At 40.0% G+C, this 20,405-nt stretch overlaps 1 protein-coding gene across 4 annotated transcripts; it reads right to left on the reverse strand.

Moving 5' to 3' along the window:
• Positions 1 to 782: 782 nt before the first annotated feature.
• kmt5b (lysine methyltransferase 5B) lies at positions 783 to 16,134 on the reverse strand. Of its 4 annotated transcripts, none has more exons than XM_074658119.1 (10): positions 15,941 to 16,134; positions 10,505 to 10,750; positions 10,276 to 10,423; positions 9,950 to 10,115; positions 9,747 to 9,856; positions 8,294 to 8,460; positions 7,907 to 7,926; positions 7,512 to 7,648; positions 5,923 to 6,122; positions 783 to 5,730 (listed from the first exon to the last, which is right to left on the reverse strand). In XM_074658119.1, exons 2-10 carry the CDS (start codon positions 10,659 to 10,661, stop codon positions 4,214 to 4,216), a joined length of 2,622 nt encoding a protein of 873 aa, XP_074514220.1. In that variant the 5' UTR covers positions 10,662 to 10,750; positions 15,941 to 16,134; the 3' UTR covers positions 783 to 4,213. The 4 variants fall into 4 exon arrangements, with proteins under 4 accessions (XP_074514220.1, XP_074514226.1, XP_074514208.1 ...); XM_074658125.1 differs by lacking the exon at positions 15,941 to 16,134 and adding an exon at positions 15,653 to 15,893; XM_074658107.1 differs by lacking the exon at positions 15,941 to 16,134 and adding an exon at positions 15,520 to 15,893.
• Positions 16,135 to 20,405: the final 4,271 nt, after the last annotated feature.

Genomic DNA, 20,405 nt, shown 5'->3' on the forward strand with positions numbered 1-20,405 from the left:
AGGAAGTCAGAACGTATCGAGACAGACCAACATGGTGGTAGTGGCTGGAAGGGAACCAGCAAACTGTGGAAACTCTCGCCAGATTAAAACCAGAACTTGGCGTTCCTTCACCAGATTTCACAATGGCGGCGGCGTCACAAACGTTCTCATTTTACAGCTAAAGCGTGCACTACAAGATGATTCTGAAAACATCTGAGGAGAGAAATAGACATTAACGTAACAGAATATTGATTCATATTTGATCAGCGCTGCCTAGTTTGACCGTTTGGTCGGAGTTCAGAGTGACTGACAGCCGGCTCTCATAGACGGCAGCTGGACAGCAGACCTCAGATCAGCTCTTACTGCTTGTTTTCCTCCGGTCTGTGAAATCTTGCAGATGCCGTTAGGAGCACCGGAGGACACAGAGGAACATGATGTTTTTCAGGTTACCCGTTTCATGTTCTACTGTCACCATATAGCGACCGTTTTATAAAAATAACTTTTTAAAATCATATTTGCTCCAATCTCGCTTACTTCATCTTTAAGGTTAGACACTGACCTTGAATAGTTAAGGTTAGGATAGGTCGTCTGACAGTGAGTCTTGTGAGAGTTGTTGCAGATTTCAGATCAGATTTTGCAATTTGCTGGCTCCGTTCAAGATACGAGCGTTTTTGGTTTTGGTCTTTTCATTGGATTTGTTGACAATAATAAAAATATAGAATAGAACCAGCCACATCTGTGACAGACTCTAATATGAATGTTGAACGTCAACATCCAGCCGACCTCCAAACATTCTCAGGAAACAAGAGTCACAAAGAAACTTTATATAGTTTTCAAGTATTCAAAACTGTTAAATAAGTACAAGATGTGTTCACATGATTTACATATCGGACAATATATGCACTGTCCATTTTTAATTCTCTTTACGTTTTTCCCACTACCCACGCAACACGCTAAAATGTCCGCAAACTATTCACATTTGTTTTGCTCTTTTTTTTTTTTTTCTTTTTAACTTTTTGAATCAATTGGAAATCTTGACAGCTGTCTATTGGACAAAGACCACACAGACGGTACACCTGGAACAGTTTACAGTGTAGGATGGGAGACGTCCGACGACGGGGGAAGGACAGACTGAGCCAGGTTGAGAACGGTGATTAGCTGCTGGTGATATGAACAGTACATATTTTAAACACAAGGAGAAGTGGGGTTAACATTCAATCTCAGTTGATCCCTTGATTCTATTGGACAGTTCATTTATAATCCACACAAAACAAAAATTAAATAATATACAGAAGGACTGACTTGTGTTGAAGTGTTTTTCACGGGGCAGCAGATGGCTCAGCATCGTCACTCTTCATTGATTAGTTAGAAATTTGGTCTAAATGTGTCGGAAAGCTCTTTGTTAAGGCACCTAATGCTGTTGGATAGACAGTTTTTCTATGTGATTTTTTTTGCAAACTAAAAAAAACAAGCACCTGTAAATAAAACAACTTAAATAAGCTACAGACACAACTCATAAAATGTGTATTACTGATGTAAAAAAAACATGTATTTCTACAGAATTCTTGGGCCTGTTGACGTTAATGCTGCCACCATCCACCAGTTAAAGAGTTACACAGGACAAACAAAGATGGTGAGGAAATAAAAGTAGCACCATAGAGAAAATAATACACGACTCTACGCTAGTTTCAGACAATGTGATGTTTACTCCCCAAACTCTAGTGTCGATGTTACAAAAAAAATCTGATTAGGTAAATAAAAAGTGGAAAAAGAATGTTGAGCTGAGGGACGTGAGTCTTTCTGTACATTACTTTCATGATTACAGATTTAGGTAGTTTTTAATGTATGGATTTGGTTTGATTTAACGTTGAACTACCACGTTGTGCCATGTTACCATTATACAGCAGCTCCAACACTTATTGTTCTGGACTGATTATAAAAACCTTTGTGTGCTTTTATTTCTTGGAACTCTGCAGCTTAATTAACGTAATTTATTTACAGCGCTCTGGAGAGAAAAAACAAACAAACATTGTGCAACTCCATTAAAATGTGTGACGACTGCAGGCAAACTAAACACACACTGTAGTTCCACACATGCATATTGTTACGTTTCAGTATGAAAACTTAAAAGATTATTGTGTCAGTGGTCTGCAGCACATTAACTTTTGGTGCATGTTAAAGGGGCTGTATGGAAGTTTTTACACGTATAAACAGTTTTTTATTGCCAATGTGTGAACAGGTTGTAACCTCAAAAACGAGACCTTCAGCAACTTTCTGGGTTTCCTCCATCAGCCTGTAGACTGCTTTTAATATTAGAAATGCGGCATCGGATGTGATGTGATATGCGCTCACAAGTGCCTTTATTTTCAGCTCCACTTACAGGGCTAACAGCGTGCAACCAGAGCTAATGTTCAGTTAGAAATGAAGTCCGCTAATGCCAAAAAAACGACCAGCCAAACGCTCCGAATCGTACTCCGGCACGGTTCGTCGATCCGTACTCGAGTGAAAAGGTGGTCTGGAGAACGGTTCATGTGTACTCGCATCAGGTGTGGAAGCCAACTGTATCAAAACACGGAAGTGGACTGGTAGTTATCGTGAGTAACGTTAGCAGTCAGCGAGTAGTTTTGAAAGGACAGGATTTTTTCAACGCCACCGGTCTCCTCCGAAATCTGCGCACAGCATGTGCCGATCTAATCCTCTGAACTGCACGGCCGTGGATGATAAAGCAGGAAGGCCGGCGAGAGGTTCCTGAAAAATATAGACAATAGTATGCGATGGGGTTGAGCGATGTTTGTTATTTTATTTAGCTGATTTAATGGTCTGCCTCCTTAGAACGAGAGCTGCTCAGCAGAGGTTAACAGTGTAGTCGGCATATTTTCACATCAAACTCGGTGAAATAAGAGGTTTTTTTGGCCAACCAGAGTTGGTGACAGTTGGGAAGAGTAACGACGACGGTTTCGTTGAGTTTTATTTTGTTTCTCTCAAGTTTCTATGAAGTGTTTTACGATGCTCCGCCGCTAAAACAGCTGATTTCAACATATAAAAATACATGTGGATGATGACGCAAGTGTACTCGGGTATGGAACAACTTTACTAATGTGAAAGCTGAGCGGGGGGGGAATGTGGAGAGACAATCGTACTCGGGCACGGTACGGAGCAATCGTACCTAATATGAAAACGCCTTCAGACTCCAACATAAACTCCACAGAAGCACAAAAGTGAAGCCATCTTGCAAAACGTTATGGAATGTTACCCACGTCGGGGCGAAAACTAGGCTCAACATCAACCGGGCCTTTGATTCATGAAGGGACGTTTGTTAGGTAAGCTAACATCACTGCCAAGCTTTAAATCTAAAGAGATATTGTTGTTTTAGCTGCTAATGTTGCTAACGATGTTGCTGACTGTCGTTGACTTAACGGCCGCAGGTGTCACTGTTAACAAGCTGTTTGTGATTCTTCCATAGAGCCCCTTTAAATACATAACATATAATACATAAAACTGTCTGCTCTTTCTATGTTGAGTCATGAAGGTTTAACATGATTGAACTCTACAGAGAGACACATGATTTAACTTACACAGTAAATAATGTTGGTAATGAATGAGATTCAAGTGGTTGTTTAGCAGGAGAACTAACTGGGATAATGACAACATGGCACCCTGAATCCAAATGAACCGACTGACTGATCTTTTATAATGCCTCTGGACCAACCACACCACGCTGTGCGTTCAGCGCGGGTTTTCGCCACACAAAAGTTACAAACTATGAGACAGAAATCAAAAGTTCAATAAAAACCTGCCTATGAGACAGAGGGGATAGTCACCATACTGTACACTTTCTACAATATCCATGTCCATTATGAATATAACAAGTGCATTCACTTAAAGGAAGAGTTGAACTTAAAACAAATTCTCGTTTTTCACTTAATATCCAGTCAGATTATTCAGAAACTATGAAGAGATAAATTGGCAAATTCCTGCAGTTTACAGTTAGCATAGTGTGCAGATTAAGTGCCAGAGAAATGGACTAAGTGAGTAAACTTAATTTGTTTTTATAAGAACATAAGTGAAGAACAGATTTGTTTTAGGTCAACACCTTTTAGTAACGTTCATTCTTAATTTTTCAGCAATTCTTTTTGTTTTTAAATTACTGTACTTCTTTTACATCAACACAACAGTTGATTAGCGAGTCATCTTTATTTACAGGTGGAGGTGGGAGTGATGAGCTCCACACAGCTTATGCATTGAGCCTCAGAGACTGATCCTCTCTCCTCCTGGAGGAGATATCGATGTCTATGGAGTCTTTGCCCACAATGAGTCGGAGGCGCTTTGCTGGAGGAAGAGGAATGAAATCGTCATCGAACTCATTGTCAAAGTAGTCATCGTCGTCATCCTCCTCCTCCTCCTCCTCATCGTCCTCGTCCTCGTCCTCGTCGTCGTCGTCGTCCTCGTCAGACGACGGCTCCGCCAGCACCTTTTGGGTCCGATGTCCACCATTCCTGGCCTCCAGACTCTGGCCCATGTCCCCATTATAGGACATCTGGTCCGCCTTTGTCTGGGATATTCTGCGTGTGTCGTCCTCTCTCTTCAGCTGGATCTTCAGCTTGGTAGAGTTGCTGTGGACCACGGGAGCATAGCCGTTATTCAGTTTGGCGATGTACGAGCTGCCTTTGTCCTTGTCGTGGTCCTTGCTGAACTTGATGCTGATTTTGCTGGAAGAGGCCGAGTTGACCGTAGAGGCAGAAAGGTTGGAGGAGCCAATGGGGTCGTTGGCGTCATTGGTCTTGCTACTGCTGCTGTCCCTCCGCCGGCGGAGCGTCAGTTTGGGGATGCCCGTATTGTTCTCCAGGATCAGCTGAGCGTCGTATCGCGTGATCTGACGCTTCTTCTTCCCCTTGTCCTGTGACCGGCAGCTACTCTTACTCTTTTCCCTGCGGAGGGACTTGCTGCCATTGGAAACCCCGTTGTAGTCCCTGTGCCGGTCGGCGAAGCTCAGCAGCACGTTACCACAGTCTGAGAAGTTGGCAGCGTGGCCAGCAGCCACCGGCATGAACGGCTCGCCGTACGAGTCCTCGCATTTAATCGTCCGCTCGGTCCTGAGCCGTGTCGGCCGTTTCCGCCTGCTGCACGAGCTTCTTCTGGAATAGCCGGCGTCTAAAGCCGGCTGCTCCAGTCCGACGCCGTGGCGGAGGTACTCCTCCATGTCGGCGGGTTCCGTCTTAATGACCACTCCACCAGGGACTGGGCTCAAGCCGTCCATAGCGCTGGGCTCCAGCTTAACGCCGGCTGCTGTTGTTTCCTGGGCTTTTACAAGGGTCCTTGTGGACCTGCGAGTCCTGTACGTGGAACACTGGCTGCCCTCGCTGCCTTGCACGTGTGGTAGATTGCCGTTTTCCTTGGCAGCGTGACGGGTGAGGCAGCCCCGCTGGCCAAACGCCTGCTGCACCAGCTCCTGTCCATCCTTCTCCTTCTTCACGGTGACGCCTTTACAGAGCGACACCTTTGAGTCCCTGAGACCCAGCTGGCAAGTCTCTCCTTTGGCCAACGCCTTGGGCTCTGCACCCCTCCTGCGACTCCGCAACTGGACTTTACTTAGTGAAGGCTTGGATTGGGATTTTAGTCTCTTTGGTACCCTGTTATTGTTTACACGACCTTGTTTTGAACATGAGGTAGTAAGGGCTCTTGACAAAGTCTGTCTGGATTGAGTCCTGTTTTTATACTTCAGGCCAGAAGATGATGTTCGTTTTCTGGCAGCTGGTGGGAAAGAAATAGTTGCACATTACATATTTATGACATTTTCAGAAACCCGCCTACACATGTTGGCTGGGTGATATTTACAAAATAAAATGTGATATTTTTGACTCGGTGCTTCAACATTAGTAATATAACTTCCCTGAGAATGATAGAATAGTTGCTCACGGTGTAAAATATTTAGGGGACTCTTACATTGATGTGTTTTTGGCATTTCCTGAGAGTCACCGTCGGTGTGGGAGCCTACAGAGTGACTATCTGAGCTCCGGTTTCCTTCCCCCAGCTTCTTCAGCCTGTTGAGACGCTTGTCCGTCTCCCGCAACCCGTACTTGCTGTTGATCACCGGCACTTCCACTGGCAGCCCAGCTTTGGATTTGAAAGCACCCGTGCCCCGTCTGCACAACAACAACGAAATAAAAGAATAGATAAAACATCCCTGAAAAGTTGAGTGAAGAAATTGCAATAATTTAGCGTTACTTCTGAGTGAATAATACTGTGTAAAGTAGTGTTGTCACGATACCAAAATTCTGACTTCGATATGATATCCTGCCTAAATATGTCGACACTGATACTGAAACGATATCACGGCAAAAATATAAAACATCAAGAAAAGTAATGGAATAATAGATGACAGCACATGGAACAAATAATTTCTTTATTAATTAAAAAAGAAAAAAGGGTATTGCAATAATCTGATGTCCCCTATACTTACGTTTGGGATTTATTTGATAGTTAACTTTATATTTGACAAATGGAACAACCTTAATTTCCTGCCAGGGATCAATAAAGTATTTTTGAATCTGATCATTAAACAGTAACAGTTATTAATCAGGCTTTTTTTGTTGTGAAACAGCGCCCCCGCCGGTGCATTAGTAACAGTTAAGGCGGAGAGTGGTACTGCAGCACGGTAGACGGCGAGAGGCTTCCTATACAAAAACCCACAAAACGATAATAAATTCAGATGAAGTTCTGAGAAGTTGATGAGAGAAAAGCTGATAAAATCAGGAAGACACCAAAGCAACTGTAGAAAGAGCTGTGTTGTGTGGAAGTGGTGTGAAGAGAGAGAAGAGTCACTCTCACCGGACTGCCTTCCTCTCCATCCATTTCATGTTACAGAGACACACGGTAAAATAATACTTTAACACGTGCTCTTTGGTGGATTGTGTGTTTGCCGAATTACAGGAGATGCTTGGACAGATTAAGAAAAGATGGTGAATCTAATGCTATCGGTACATTTGATCGGTAATTTGAGCCGCGCTGTTATTTCCTTGTTCTGCTGATAGAGACACCAGCTCAGAGCGGGACTGTGCAGCTGGTGAGAGATTCAGGACCTGTTTTAATCTTCACTTGTTGACTCCATCCTCCTGGTCATCACTACAAAGTTAGAACTTCCTGCTCCCGTGGGATCACAATCCTGATGGCGTCCTCTAAAGCAGAGTGCTAAACACACACACCGCCTCGCGGTCGCAAATCGACGCAACTCACAGCTCGTATTAAAACAATCATTCTTAAAGTATCGGTACTAATAAAACAGGGTATCGTACCGTTTTTAACTGCAGTACATCGTGATACATTTCTAGTATTGGTGTAGCATACAACTCTAGTGTAAAGTTCATATTTTCATGTATTTGCTCACACACCTCATGTATCATATTTTAATAGAATTCGTACTAATTAGCCAAACTATGACACCGTCGTCTTAATTAATGTCACATATATAAACTCATACTGTACATCTAACCCCTTCCACACAGTCTGTAGAGTGTGTTTGTTGTTACACCTACCGTTCACATGTATAGCATTCACAAAATTCATTGTTTTCCCCAAAAAACCCGTCTCCGTAGTAACATGAGATTTCCTCTCCTGGTTCAATGTCCCTCAGCACCTTCACACAGGCCGTGTCCCGTCCTGTCGATACAAACTAAACAGAAACAATAGAAAGGTGGTTATTTACAGAGATTCCACATTCAACAGAAACTGATCATCCAAGTTTTCTTAAAAGGGATAGTTTTTTTGAAGTGGGGTTTGGTGTTTTGTTGTTGTTGCATCGGAGCCGTTTTGCGAGTACGAGTACATGAGCACAGTATCGGACCCGATACTGGTATCGGTGCATCCCTATATACAACCACACTTCAAAACACCCAAACTATCCCTTTAAGAGACCTTTTAAAGGACCCACCTTGCAGTTTGGTCGACAATCTGAAAAAGGAAGAAAGACATCAAATTAGTATAATTCATCTGATTCAGACACCTCATCTTGTTGTTACAGTACTAATGACACCCGATCACTAGCAGAGCTGGACTGTCATCCAATCGTCATCATGAAGCTCCTCCATGCTTACCGCTCCAACTACACTCTCCTCATGCTCACTCTGTCCCTCCTCAGCTTCCCTGTCACATGTCTGCTCCTCTACCTGGCAGCAGCCATGACAGCCACCTCTCCTCCTTCAAGTTCCACCTGTTGCTGCACAATGTCGGCCCCAAAGTTCCTCAGCCCACCAGCTAAATACCCGGTATGCCAGATTATCAGTCCAGCACTGATCACTAAAACTATAAGGACTAATACCGTGATTGATGAATGCAGCTGGTCCCAGCCAGAGCTGCGCACAGTTCTTGCGGGTTGAGTACATGACGCTGAAGTCATTCTCGCCGTGCCGGAGCAGCATGTTTTCCTCGCTCTCTGAAAGCTCAGCGATGCATCCAACCAGGTACTCGATCTTATCATTCCGTTTCCTGTAAAATAACACAGGGTAGAGAGGTTTGTTACTCACTGCAAAGCAGGCTGCTTTACCTCGGGTCAAAGTGCTTCTTATTCATACAGTCGTAAAGCTGCCGTGTTTCCTGAACAGACTATATACGTGTAGGCTAGCGCTGTAGCGGTTCATGTATTTGTAACGACCCGTCAAGGTACGGGGGTCACGGTGTGGTGCACACAGCCGCACATAGAATACACCGTATGTACATTGAGGCAAGTAATGCAGAACCAGAGTTCACAAGCACGAGTTCTGCGCGGAAACTTTAAGCCGTTAGCACCATTAGCACAACACGCTAATTGCTGTGAGTCAGTCACACTATGACGAGGGAAAACGCCGGAGCTGGAAGACCCGTCTGCAGGTTCCCCAAAGAGTATAGGAGCTCCGGTGTTTTTTTTTACAGCAACCGCCATTTTGGACTGAAAACGCTTATTATATTTAGAACATTTTGTTAGAATATGACAATAGAAGAGAAATAATATTGTTTTATTTTTGTACGGCACTTTTTAGGAAGACATTTTACTGGCGTCGCTGGAGTCGCTCTCAGTCCAAAATGGCGGAGGCGTAGCTCTGCTGCTGGGCGCTGATGTTGCAATGGAACGAACAATTGACTTTCACTTCTTGGCAATATACGTTCTTTGAGTTCCCGGTAAGCTACAACGTTAACAGAGATTTATTATTTATTCATTAATTGTGTCGGCGTTGCTCCACCGGTGAAGCGTCTGTGAATAGAAACACATCCAACATGCTAACGCACATTCGACAGTGTCACCCAGATGTTCCGATCAACGAGACGAGGAAACACTACACAACCCGTAATTAGTATTTTCAGCGTCACAGCAAAAGAGATGCTTTTCAGTTTTATAGCCTGTTGTGACCTGTTGCCTTTTGGAGAAAGTGTTTGTTCAGCGTTCCTACAGTGTAATACGGAAGTATTTGAAATGTTCCTTATTTTTATAATGAAAATAGTTTATCAAAGTTGCCAGAGGACAAAATGCAACCTCAGTCCCAAGCAGGAGGATTGTCTCCGTCTTTGACACCTGCACTACTTTCTGTTCAACATAAATGAAAACGGATCCTTATCCCGCTGTACCGAACCGTTACACCCCTAGTGCAGGCTAATGCAGTTAATATTCATGCATCAACCCACTAATACACACAGTATAGAACAGTTAAATGCAACTATTAAGTGGGGGCTAATGGGAGTAGCGTGTTGACTAGTGGTGCTGTTATAATCAGAGATAACAGGTGGCAGCGTGTCCTCACCATTCCTTTGTTGCCACAATTTTAGCTCCATTTTGCTCCGATGAATAGCGATTACAAGGGAGAATCTCAAACCCGCTGTCTGTGGCAAACATCCGCAGATACACAAAAACCTGTGCAAAACATAACAAGTTAGTCATCGGATTGTTTGTGATGCTGGCAGAAAAACAAGGGAAGATCTTAGATAATGTTTTTGTTTTTTTTACATGTTGCTTGAAGAGTTTTTCTTGAGCTTTCGTCTTGTGGACAAAAAGATTTCGGGACCAGTCTCCGGTTGTCAAAGCTCTGAAAGCTTTCTCCAAGTTGTCGTGTTTCTTGAAGCGCTCGATGATCTCCTTCAGCTCCTCTTGTCTTCCCTTAATTGGTCGAAATCTGCGGGGACACATAGGGGAAAGGGAATATATATATATATATATATGTATATATATAGGAAAATCAGAAATACAATACATCTGTCCACATCAATAAGAATGCTTTTATATGACTGAAAAGGCTGCAGGACCATTAATTCCATGGTGATAAATCTGCTGACCTGGTGTTCATTTTGTGAGTTTGAAAGCCCAGATATTGATCCAGGATGAGGCCCGTGGTCAGGTCATCATTCTCACACAACTCCTTGGCCGTCATTCCTGAGGAGGGCACATAGCGTTTCTCTGCTTCCAGACTGGCTGCACTAAACCCTGTAAACACAGACAGGTTTTAGTGTGTGTGTGACTGATGAAGAATCTATACATCTGTGAACATAAACTAGTTAAACTCACTGCGGCTACATCTTCTGTTTCTGTTTCTGTTGTGGCGCAAGGACGCCCGCTGTGAGTGCTGAGAGCGAGTCTGGCTCACAGGTTGTTCGCTGGTCAACTTGTTTCCGTGTCGTCTGCCATTCAATACCATGTTCTTGGATTCGCCCAGCCACTTCATGCCCACAAGCCCCCTGGTCCAGTTGCATTTAGTCTACGAGATGAAGAAACACTCTCGAGTGGGGAAGACTGGGGTCTAGAGTTTGAAACCTGGAGGCAGAGCAGAATAACAACAAACATTACTAGATGCCAAGAAATCTAATTAGTTTACACAGACCGAAGAAATACAAAAAAAAAAAATGAGATGGAAAAGGGCAGGTGGATGTGTTGCCAGCTCAAAGACTGCCAAGAAAAAAACGTACATGCATCAAATGAGATGTATTCATAACGTATCAGGGGACAAGAAAGTAAACTTCTCAATTAATTAGGAATACCTTCATAATTATTTGCTCTGTTTACACTTATTAAATTGCATTTTGGTTGTGATCATAAGTGGAGCAGCTTTACATGTAGGTCCGTCAAAGTCAACGCGATAATAACGCAAATTTGTTTTAAAGCAACTCATTTCTTTAACGAATTAATGCAACTTGTGATTTTTAGGTTGTAGTGGGCTCAGTCCATCGGTACCAACCATGTCATACTAGCTTGTCATGAAGGAGGCTAAATAATGCTCCAAACTTACGCTAAGTTTTGGCGAGGAAAAGGTACATTTTAAGGTACATTTTGAACAGATAAATGTGCGATCAATCACGATAAACTATAATGCGAATAATTGCAATTAAATACACTGCACCAAAATGCCTTGAGGACACTACAATAAGTCAATACAATATGTCTCCGACCAGTTTGCAAGACTGTCCAAACAAGCTTCAATTCATGAAGTCAGTTCATAAAGTCTCCACATCTGTCATAATAGCGATGATAATGACGCACATCTTCTGGACTGTTATCTGTGTACATTGAACATATTCTCTATACTTTCTTTATACTGTGAACTTTTGCACATTCCCTGACCAACATTTTACACATTCTGCACGAAATGTGAATGTGTGCTCTCTCACACACACACACACTGACGTTGATGTTATTCATGTCTCAATAAAGGATTTTTAATTGACAATCAGAGTGCCTCGGATGTTTTCCAGACTGCCATCCTATACCAAGGACTTCCTTTCAATGTAAGCTAGGCAATCAGTGTTTTTTATTGTTATTTGACTTCTTGCTCCATCCTTGAAGAGCACCTGTTTTTAACTACAACATTACCAACACAGATTACCCTGACCAAGTGTACAGCTCTTTCATTTGAAAAACAGATGTATTGTATATATTTTTTATAATATTTTTTCACATCTTATTCTATTATATTTATTTATCTTGACTGTTGCAGTTGTTTCTTTTATTTTTTATTTTCTCTTACTAAGTTTATTGTTATACACCAAAACATCTTGTATGTGTAAGACTACTTGGCAATACACCTGATTCTGTACTAAAAAAAACAACAACAAAAACAACAAAATCAACAACAAAATCAACAACAACGCCAAACAACTTGGACAAAGTGTTGAAGTCTACCAGAGGTCCCAGTCAGTCACAGCGATCACCCAGTAAAACCATTAAAACCTACTACTGGCAGCTGCTGAAGTGCATAATATGACCAGCAATTCATCCAGTGGTGAACTAAGTACATTTACTTAAAAACTATTTTGTCGTACTTGAACTTTACTTTAGTATTTCCATTTTCTTAATACTTCTACTCCACTACATTTTAGAGGGAAATATTGTACTTTTTTTACTCCGCTACATTTATTTTAAAGCTTTAGTTACTTTGCAGATTTATATTATTGATGCAAAATATAAATCAACTAATAAAGTTAATAAAATAAAAATATAAAATCAGTATTATTTATAAAAATAAATATAATAATAATAATAATAATAATAAAAAGTAATACACTATTATAGACTAAGCCACCCAGCAATATAAATAATAATTAAAATTAACTCCACCTTTACCAACTGCAACATTCATTGATGAACACATTAATAAAGAGATAATCCAGTAATAAAATATATGTGATTCTGAAATGGGTCATCCTGCAAAGCGAGTACTTTTACTTTTGATACTTTACTGTTTTAGTCCTGTAATAATCTTGCACATGTTGGATTTTGCACAGCTACACTTGCACATTTATTTATTACCTCAATTCGTTTATTGAAGAACAAAACACTGTAACTTGCAGACTTTAAGTATCTTGCACACATTCCTAATGTATATATTATGTTACTGTACACTTGCTAATGTATATAGAGGGTTATTCTATGTTTTTAATCTAGATTTTAATTTAAATCTAATTTAGATTTTTCATGCCAGCTGTACTAGTCGAGTATATTCATAGTTTATTCCAGTATTCTTATATTTGGATTCTTGGATAGATTTCTTTTGTGTTGACATGTAAATTGTTTTGTACCATTACTGTACATTGCCTGGATAACCTGCTGCTGTAACACAATAATTTCCCAACTTGGGATCAATAAAGTACATCTATCGATCTATCGATCTATCTATTGATGCTAATGCTTTTGTACTTTTACTTACTTACTTTAAGTTTTTGAATGCAAAAACAATGCTTGCAATGCAATGTTTTTTATACTTGTAACAGGGTTTTTTTACAATGTGGTATTACTACTTTTACTCAAGTAAAAGTTGAGAGTACTTCTTCCACCACTAGGGTTTAAAAACACACACAGAACAACAGTGTTAAAGTTAAAAGTGATCCTGCAGCGCCTCTTAGTGGTAACCCCAAACAACACACTGGCTTACTGTCAAGTGCAACAGCAACGTCTTTGGTTCATCACACATGCACATAAACTATCTCTTTGTTAATTTATGGATCATATCAGTCACGATCACATATTATAATCACATCATGCAATACAATATGTATACTTCTGTCACATGAGTAACGGTGGTGTCCAGATACTTGCGTCGCAGGCAGCATCATCTCAGTTGTACTAATGGATGCATTAAAAAAAAAAAAGCTTCGCATTTGTATCTCTGGAGCTCTGGACGTTAGCTTCACACACACACACACACACACACACACACACACACACACACACACACACACACACACACACACACACACACACACACACACACACACACACACACAGAGAGACTGTATCAGAGTTATCAATACAGCTCTGCCTTGTTCTCCACCTCCACCCACTCCTGTTAGCATGAAGCTAACCACAGCAAGGCGACGCCGAGGAGGGATACTCGGCCGGGCTGCTGCTGGTGCTGCTGGTGGTGCTGCTGCTGGTGGTGTTTGTTAGCTGGTTAGCTGATTAGCTTGCAGCAAACACCGGCAACATGCCACAGCGAGTTAACACCACCCACCAACCCTTAAAAACATGATCCCCATACTTCCACCAGACCTCCAACACAAAGAGCCGATCAGAACAGCAGGGTGGAGACATTTAACCACATCACACCTCAATGCTCCACACATGCTCCATGAAGTAAACATCCAACCAATGAACCCAGAACAACCAACGTTTACCTACTATCTCTATTCAGAGTGCAATATATACACATATATATATATATATATATATATACACATGTGTGGATTATAACACTTGTTAGTTTGTGTTAGCTAGCAGCAAACTAACTTCAGGAGGCTAACTGAGCTCAGCTAGCAGCTAACAGCTAACAGCTAACAGTCAACAACACAGTCACATAATAACAACAACCGGTCCCGTTATCTCACACTAATGAGATTAACATGAGTTACATATGTAACCACCGCAGCGGGGAGTTAGCTGCTCACATGCCCCGCTACGTTACCTGCTAAACCACAGCAGGACCACAGCTACAGTTAGCATAGGACCTCAGGAGTGCTAACAGCTAACAGTGTTAGCATAGGACCACAGCAGGCTAACAGCTAACAGTGTTAGCATAGGACTAGAGCAGGCTAGCAGTGTTAGCATAGGACTAGAGCAGGCTAACAGTGTTAGCATAGGACTAGAGGAGTGCTAACAGCTAACAGTGTTAGCATAGGACCTCAGCAGGCTAACAGCTAACAGTGTTAGCATAGGACTAGAGCAGGCTAGCAGTGTTAGCATAGGACTAGAGGAGTGCTAACAGCTAACAGTGTTAGCATAGGACCTCAGCAGTGCTAACAACGTTAGCATAGGACCACAGCAGGCTAACAATGTTAGCATAGGACTAGAGCAGTTAGCATAGGACCTCAGCAGGCTAACAGTGTTAGCATAGGACCACAGCAGTGCTAACAACAGTGCTAACAGTGTTAGCATAGGACCTCAGCAGGCTAACAGTGTTAGCATAGGACCACAGCAGGCTAACAGCTAACTGTTAGCTGTTAGCATCGGTAGTATGATGGGTTAGCCGTTAGCTAGTTAGCTCACCAGGCTAAATCTACAGCCACAGCAGGCTAGCAGCTAACAGAGTTAGCATCAGCAGGCTAACAGAGTTAGCATCAGCAGGCTAACAGAGTTAGCATCAGCAGGCTAACAGAGTTAGCATCAGCAGGCTAACAGAGTTAGCATCAACAGGCTAACAGAGTTAGCATCAGCAGGCTAATAGAGTTAGCATCAGCATGCTAACAGAGTTAGCATCAGCATGCTAACACTGTTAGCATCAGCATGCTAACAGAGTTAGCATCAGCATGCTAACACTGTTAGCATGGGTAGTTTGATGTGTTAGCCGTTAGCCTGTTAGCTCACCAGGCTAAATCTATCATTTGTAAGCGAATTAAAAGTTGGTTATTGCTCCGTTACCCGGGCAAAGCCGCTCTGCTGCAGGGACCGGAGCCGGCAGAGTGATCAGCGGCTCGGTTCCGCTGGTATCGATCCGGATCGGTGGTAGATGTTAGCTGTTAGTTGTCTCGTTGTTCGGTTTAATGTCTGGAGTCTCAGTCTTCATCACAATCAGGACAAACACTGAATATACTCACCACGGAGCTGCACTACCACACATCCACCAGCTAATACTCCTGCTGACTGATCCACAGCGACTCCTCGAAACACCAAACCACAACATTTATCTCAGGAAACACATTTATTATTTTATTTTTTTTAGAAACTAACATTAAAATTCAAGATGGCGGAGAGAGAGAAGGGCCGCAGCACCGCCATGAGCTCCACATGAGCGGATCCATCCGAGAGAAAGTAGATCCGACAGACGGGATAACGCAGCCGCTCGTCCTCCGGTGGGACCGGAATGAGGAACAACTTCTCCGGTTTACCGGCGGAAACTTTACACGTTGAACTGGTGCCGACTTTTAGTTGCTTTGTTTTTAAAAAAAGATGTCGAATATCTTAGTTTGTGCCAGGACTTGTCGGATGTACACAAAAAGTAGTGCTGCATAAACAAACCTCTTTACGCTTCCTACAGAACCAGAGAACCCAGCGGTTAGTGGGCAGAACACTGAGAGGTTCCTCACAGAACCTCAGCAGAACCAGGGAACTTAGAACCAAAGACTTCTTCCTTGTTGATGCTTTGTTGTTGAGTCGGTCCCTCCTCTTCACTCTTCACCTGTTAAAGAGGATGTTCCTCAGTTCTCTGCAGAACCAGAACGAGGTTCCAGCCGGATGGAACGTTGTTTGTTAATTGTTCCACATCACTGATTTATTATCTGGCATTCACTTAATGAGTTGGTTTGTTATTAAAGGGAATATTACCCACAATATTAATACAAATAAATTAAAAATTATGATTAATTCTTGCGCCATATTATATTATTATTGTTTCAGTTAGTAGTCACCATAATAATAATAAGTATTATTATAATAATAATAACTATTATTAATATTATCATTGTTTTATATTATTTTCGTTATTATAACTTAGCAATACTACAGTGTAAAAAAAATACAAAAACTCATGCATTCAAACTTTAAAAGTACAAAAGTATTAGCATAAAAATATACTTAAAGTACCAAAAGTAAAAGTACTCATGATGCAGAACAACAATAATAACAACATTAATAATAACAACAATAATATGTAATTATTATTACCTAGTAATACTACAGTGAAAACAATCCTTAAAAAATCCTGGATTCAAAATTGAACTTAAGTAAAAGTACAAAAACATCAAAATATGTATTATATTAGCTGATTTTAATTACTTTATATACTGCTGAGTAGCTTAGCCTATATTAATACATAATAATTTCTTAGTTGACATATATTTAAAATAAAAATATAAATATAAACATATATATATATATTGTTTCTGGAATGTAACTAACGTTTTGAAATAAATGTAATGGAGTGAAAATACAATATATGCATTGAAAATGTAGTGAAATAGAAGTATAAATTAACATAAAATGGAAATACTAAAGTTAAGTACAAGTACAGTACTTGAGTAAATGTACTCAGGTACTTTCCACCACTGATTCTATCATTGTGTGACATTTGTGATATCATCATGTAATAAATATTAAAATAAACTAACATTATACATGCATTATAGACCTTTGACTATTTAAATTGAACATGCAGTTTGCAGAAATGACAGATAAGAAAGAAGATAATGACTTAGCTCATCTTGTTCTGTTTCTGATGTTTCCATAGAGAACAATAACATCATATATATAATAGTACTACGCCCACCTGACACCTGCTGCACAATAATATACATATACATATACATATAGTACGTGACTGATTTCATAAAGATTTATATTTCATTATTTGACCATTTCCATTAAAGTTACAATAAAATTACCAGCAGATCTGCTGGTAAATCTGTGTCTTTCTCATCAGGGTGAATAGTGAGGTTAAAGGTTAAAGGTTCAAGTTTCAGAGAAAAGGAAAACAACAGACTGGACACAGTAGCAGAGGAAAGTACTCACATACAACAAGAAGTAATCAAGTAATTCTACAATCGGTACATGCAACAAAAAGTCCCCACATCGCTTCAGATCGAAGCAAAGTTATGAAGTTATGACAAAATATAAATAAAAACAAAATCATTTTTTAAAGAACAAACATAAAACTACAGATATTAAACCTTGTTGGTCCAAACAAAATGAGTAAATAAATTATTTATGGAACGTATAGAATTTATTTTTAATTATAATTTAAAACATTTAAGCTTTTTTTGTCACATGTGTCCGCTGGTGTCTGAACATGTTTTTCATAATAAAACACCAAATTGTTTGGGTTTGTTAAATAAAAAACCTGAAAACATTAAATAATTTGATCCATAAAATCTGCGACAAATTTGGAGCAGCCTTTACATTTTTCCTTCTTTCTTTTTACTGTGTTTAATATTGACATTGAATGATGCTTTGAACATCTATTAAAGCCTAATTATGTTGCAATGTTTTGTGTTTTGTTCAGTTTGCATGAATCATATGTTCCTCTGATAGAAACAATAAATATAAAACTAAGAAAAATACTTCCTGCAGTGTGTTTCTGTACGACTGTAAGTTCAGCATTTTATAGGTCACACATAAAAATAAAGCACCACTTTAGTTCTTTATCGAACTTTTCTTATTATTCTTTACTGGCAAATCAACTGTTAATAGCAATTTGTTTTGGAGTTTCATAACATTAAATACATGAAACAGAATTGCATTGATTTCAGACGTCAACAACAAACTCCTGCAAACACTACAATAAATGAACAAGATGTTGAGATTGTTGAATTTTACGAGTATTTGGTTCATCATAATTGACAATAAGTTGACCTTTGAGAGGAACACAGATATGCTGTGTGAGAAAAGCCAGCAGCGTCTCTTTTGTTTGAGGAAGCTAGCCAAGTTTCAGGTTGAGAAATCCCCGATGACACTGTTTCATAAATCTTTTATTGAGTCAGTTTACACTTTTGCTTTTATTTGCTGGTATGCATCCCTTAACCACAAACAGAAAAACTCATTAACAGGGGTGATAAAAATCAGCAGCAAAATCATCGGCACTCAGCAGAAATGTCTGAACTGTCCAACAAACAGCTGATAAAGAAAGCAGAATCCATCATTTCAGACAGTACCCATGCGCTGCATTCAGAATTTAAGTTTCTGCCCTCTGGTTCCTGCCTCAGACAACCATTAGTCAAAACTATCCGATATAAATTCTCTTTCATAACCTCGGCCATTTCACTGCTCAACTCTGTAAAGTAGAAGTGGTATCAGCACATCAACCGAAGCCTGTTCTTCTGTTCTTGTCATTATCTTATATGGTAATATTGTAAGTCTTTTAACATTTTTGTACTTCAAGGTTTCACCTTTTTTCAGTGTTTTAGTATGTGGGAATGTACAGTATGTGTATATTGTCTTATTGTGATGAGATGTTGATGTTGTTGTTGTTTGCTACTGCGGCAAAACCAATTGCCCCTCGGGGACAAATAAAGGTCTTGAACTTGAACTAGAAAGAACCCAAGTATATTAACTGTACTGTACATAATTACCCATGTCCAATATATATCTATTCAGTATTTATTTCTTTGCACCATTTGTATAGCGTACAACTTACAGAACACTTGACTTGTATATAGACGTTTTATTTCTTACTTTATTCATCACTTGCTTTATTTATATCATTTTTATATATACATATTTTTCCACTACAAGTAAAAGGCCTGCGTTCAAAACCTCACTTAAGTAAAATTCTGTAAGTATTATCATCAAAATGTACTTGAGGTAAAAGTAGTGATTGTGCAGTACAATGTTCCCTGTCAGTGTTTTCATATTAAGATATTTTCCTCAGGAGTAGGAGGAGACCACTTTTATCAATTTTTCGGAATGCAACATAGAGTTGGGCATTTAGTCTGTTTGTGTTTAAGTTACAGACTTTATTTAAACTTTAAATGGGTCACAAAACTTTGAACTATTAAACTTGTATTCAACTTTTTGAATTATCACAGTTTAAAGGTCCCATATCAGCTCATTTTCAGGTTCTTACTTGTATTTTGTGTTTCTACTAGAAACATGTTTACACGCTGTAATGTAAAAAACAACAACTTTATTTTCCTCATTCTATCCGCCTGAATATACCTATATTTACCCTCTGTCTGAAACACTCTGTTTTAGTGCATTTCAACGGAATTGCAATGGAATTGCGTTGCTAGGCAACAGTTTTGGTCTATGTTTACTTCCTGTCAGCTGATGTTATTTACATACACTGCAACAGGAAATAAACTGTGACACATTTAGAATGTTTATGTTTAAAATTGTGTCAAGGATCTAAGTATTGTATATTTGTGACATCACAAATTGACAGAAATCCTAACGGCTTGTTTCAAAGGGACAATTTCTGAATAGGGGCTGTGTGTATTTCTCCGTATATTGAGCGATTTGATAGTTTAACAGTATTTATAAAGCACTTAAACCTGCTTTATAATATAAAAGACATGAAAATCTCACTTTTACAATATGGGCCCTTTAAGTTTTAAACCATTGTCCTAAATTGAGAGGTAAATAAGTAACGGTGAACACTGATCAACAACTTTATCATACTTGTTACCAATACCATGGTGGTAAATGTATCTGAGTAGCTGGAAACATTAAGTTGGTTAAAGGTACACAAGTTGTTTATGAATTTATTTTTTTTATGACATATTTTATTAGCGGAAATGTAGGCCTATATAGTATACAAGATTCAAAGGTCCAGTTTAAAAACGAAACAAAAAGAGCTGCTACTAGCATAACACACCTGAATCTCTTCATCACCTGATGAGCGAATAGAAATTAGTGCAATAGTGGGTGGGGTGGGGGGGCGTCGGTTTCACATCGACCTGTGGACCACGCGTCAGGTGAACACAACGACAGCGATTGTTCTAACAACAACACTGATAACTAAGCGGAGGAAACTTTAGTATCCTGGAGCGCT

The sequence above is a fragment of the Sebastes fasciatus genome, chromosome 2, assembly GCF_043250625.1.
Source record: "Sebastes fasciatus isolate fSebFas1 chromosome 2, fSebFas1.pri, whole genome shotgun sequence".
In the NCBI taxonomy this organism is placed as follows: domain Eukaryota; kingdom Metazoa; phylum Chordata; class Actinopteri; order Perciformes; family Sebastidae; genus Sebastes; species Sebastes fasciatus.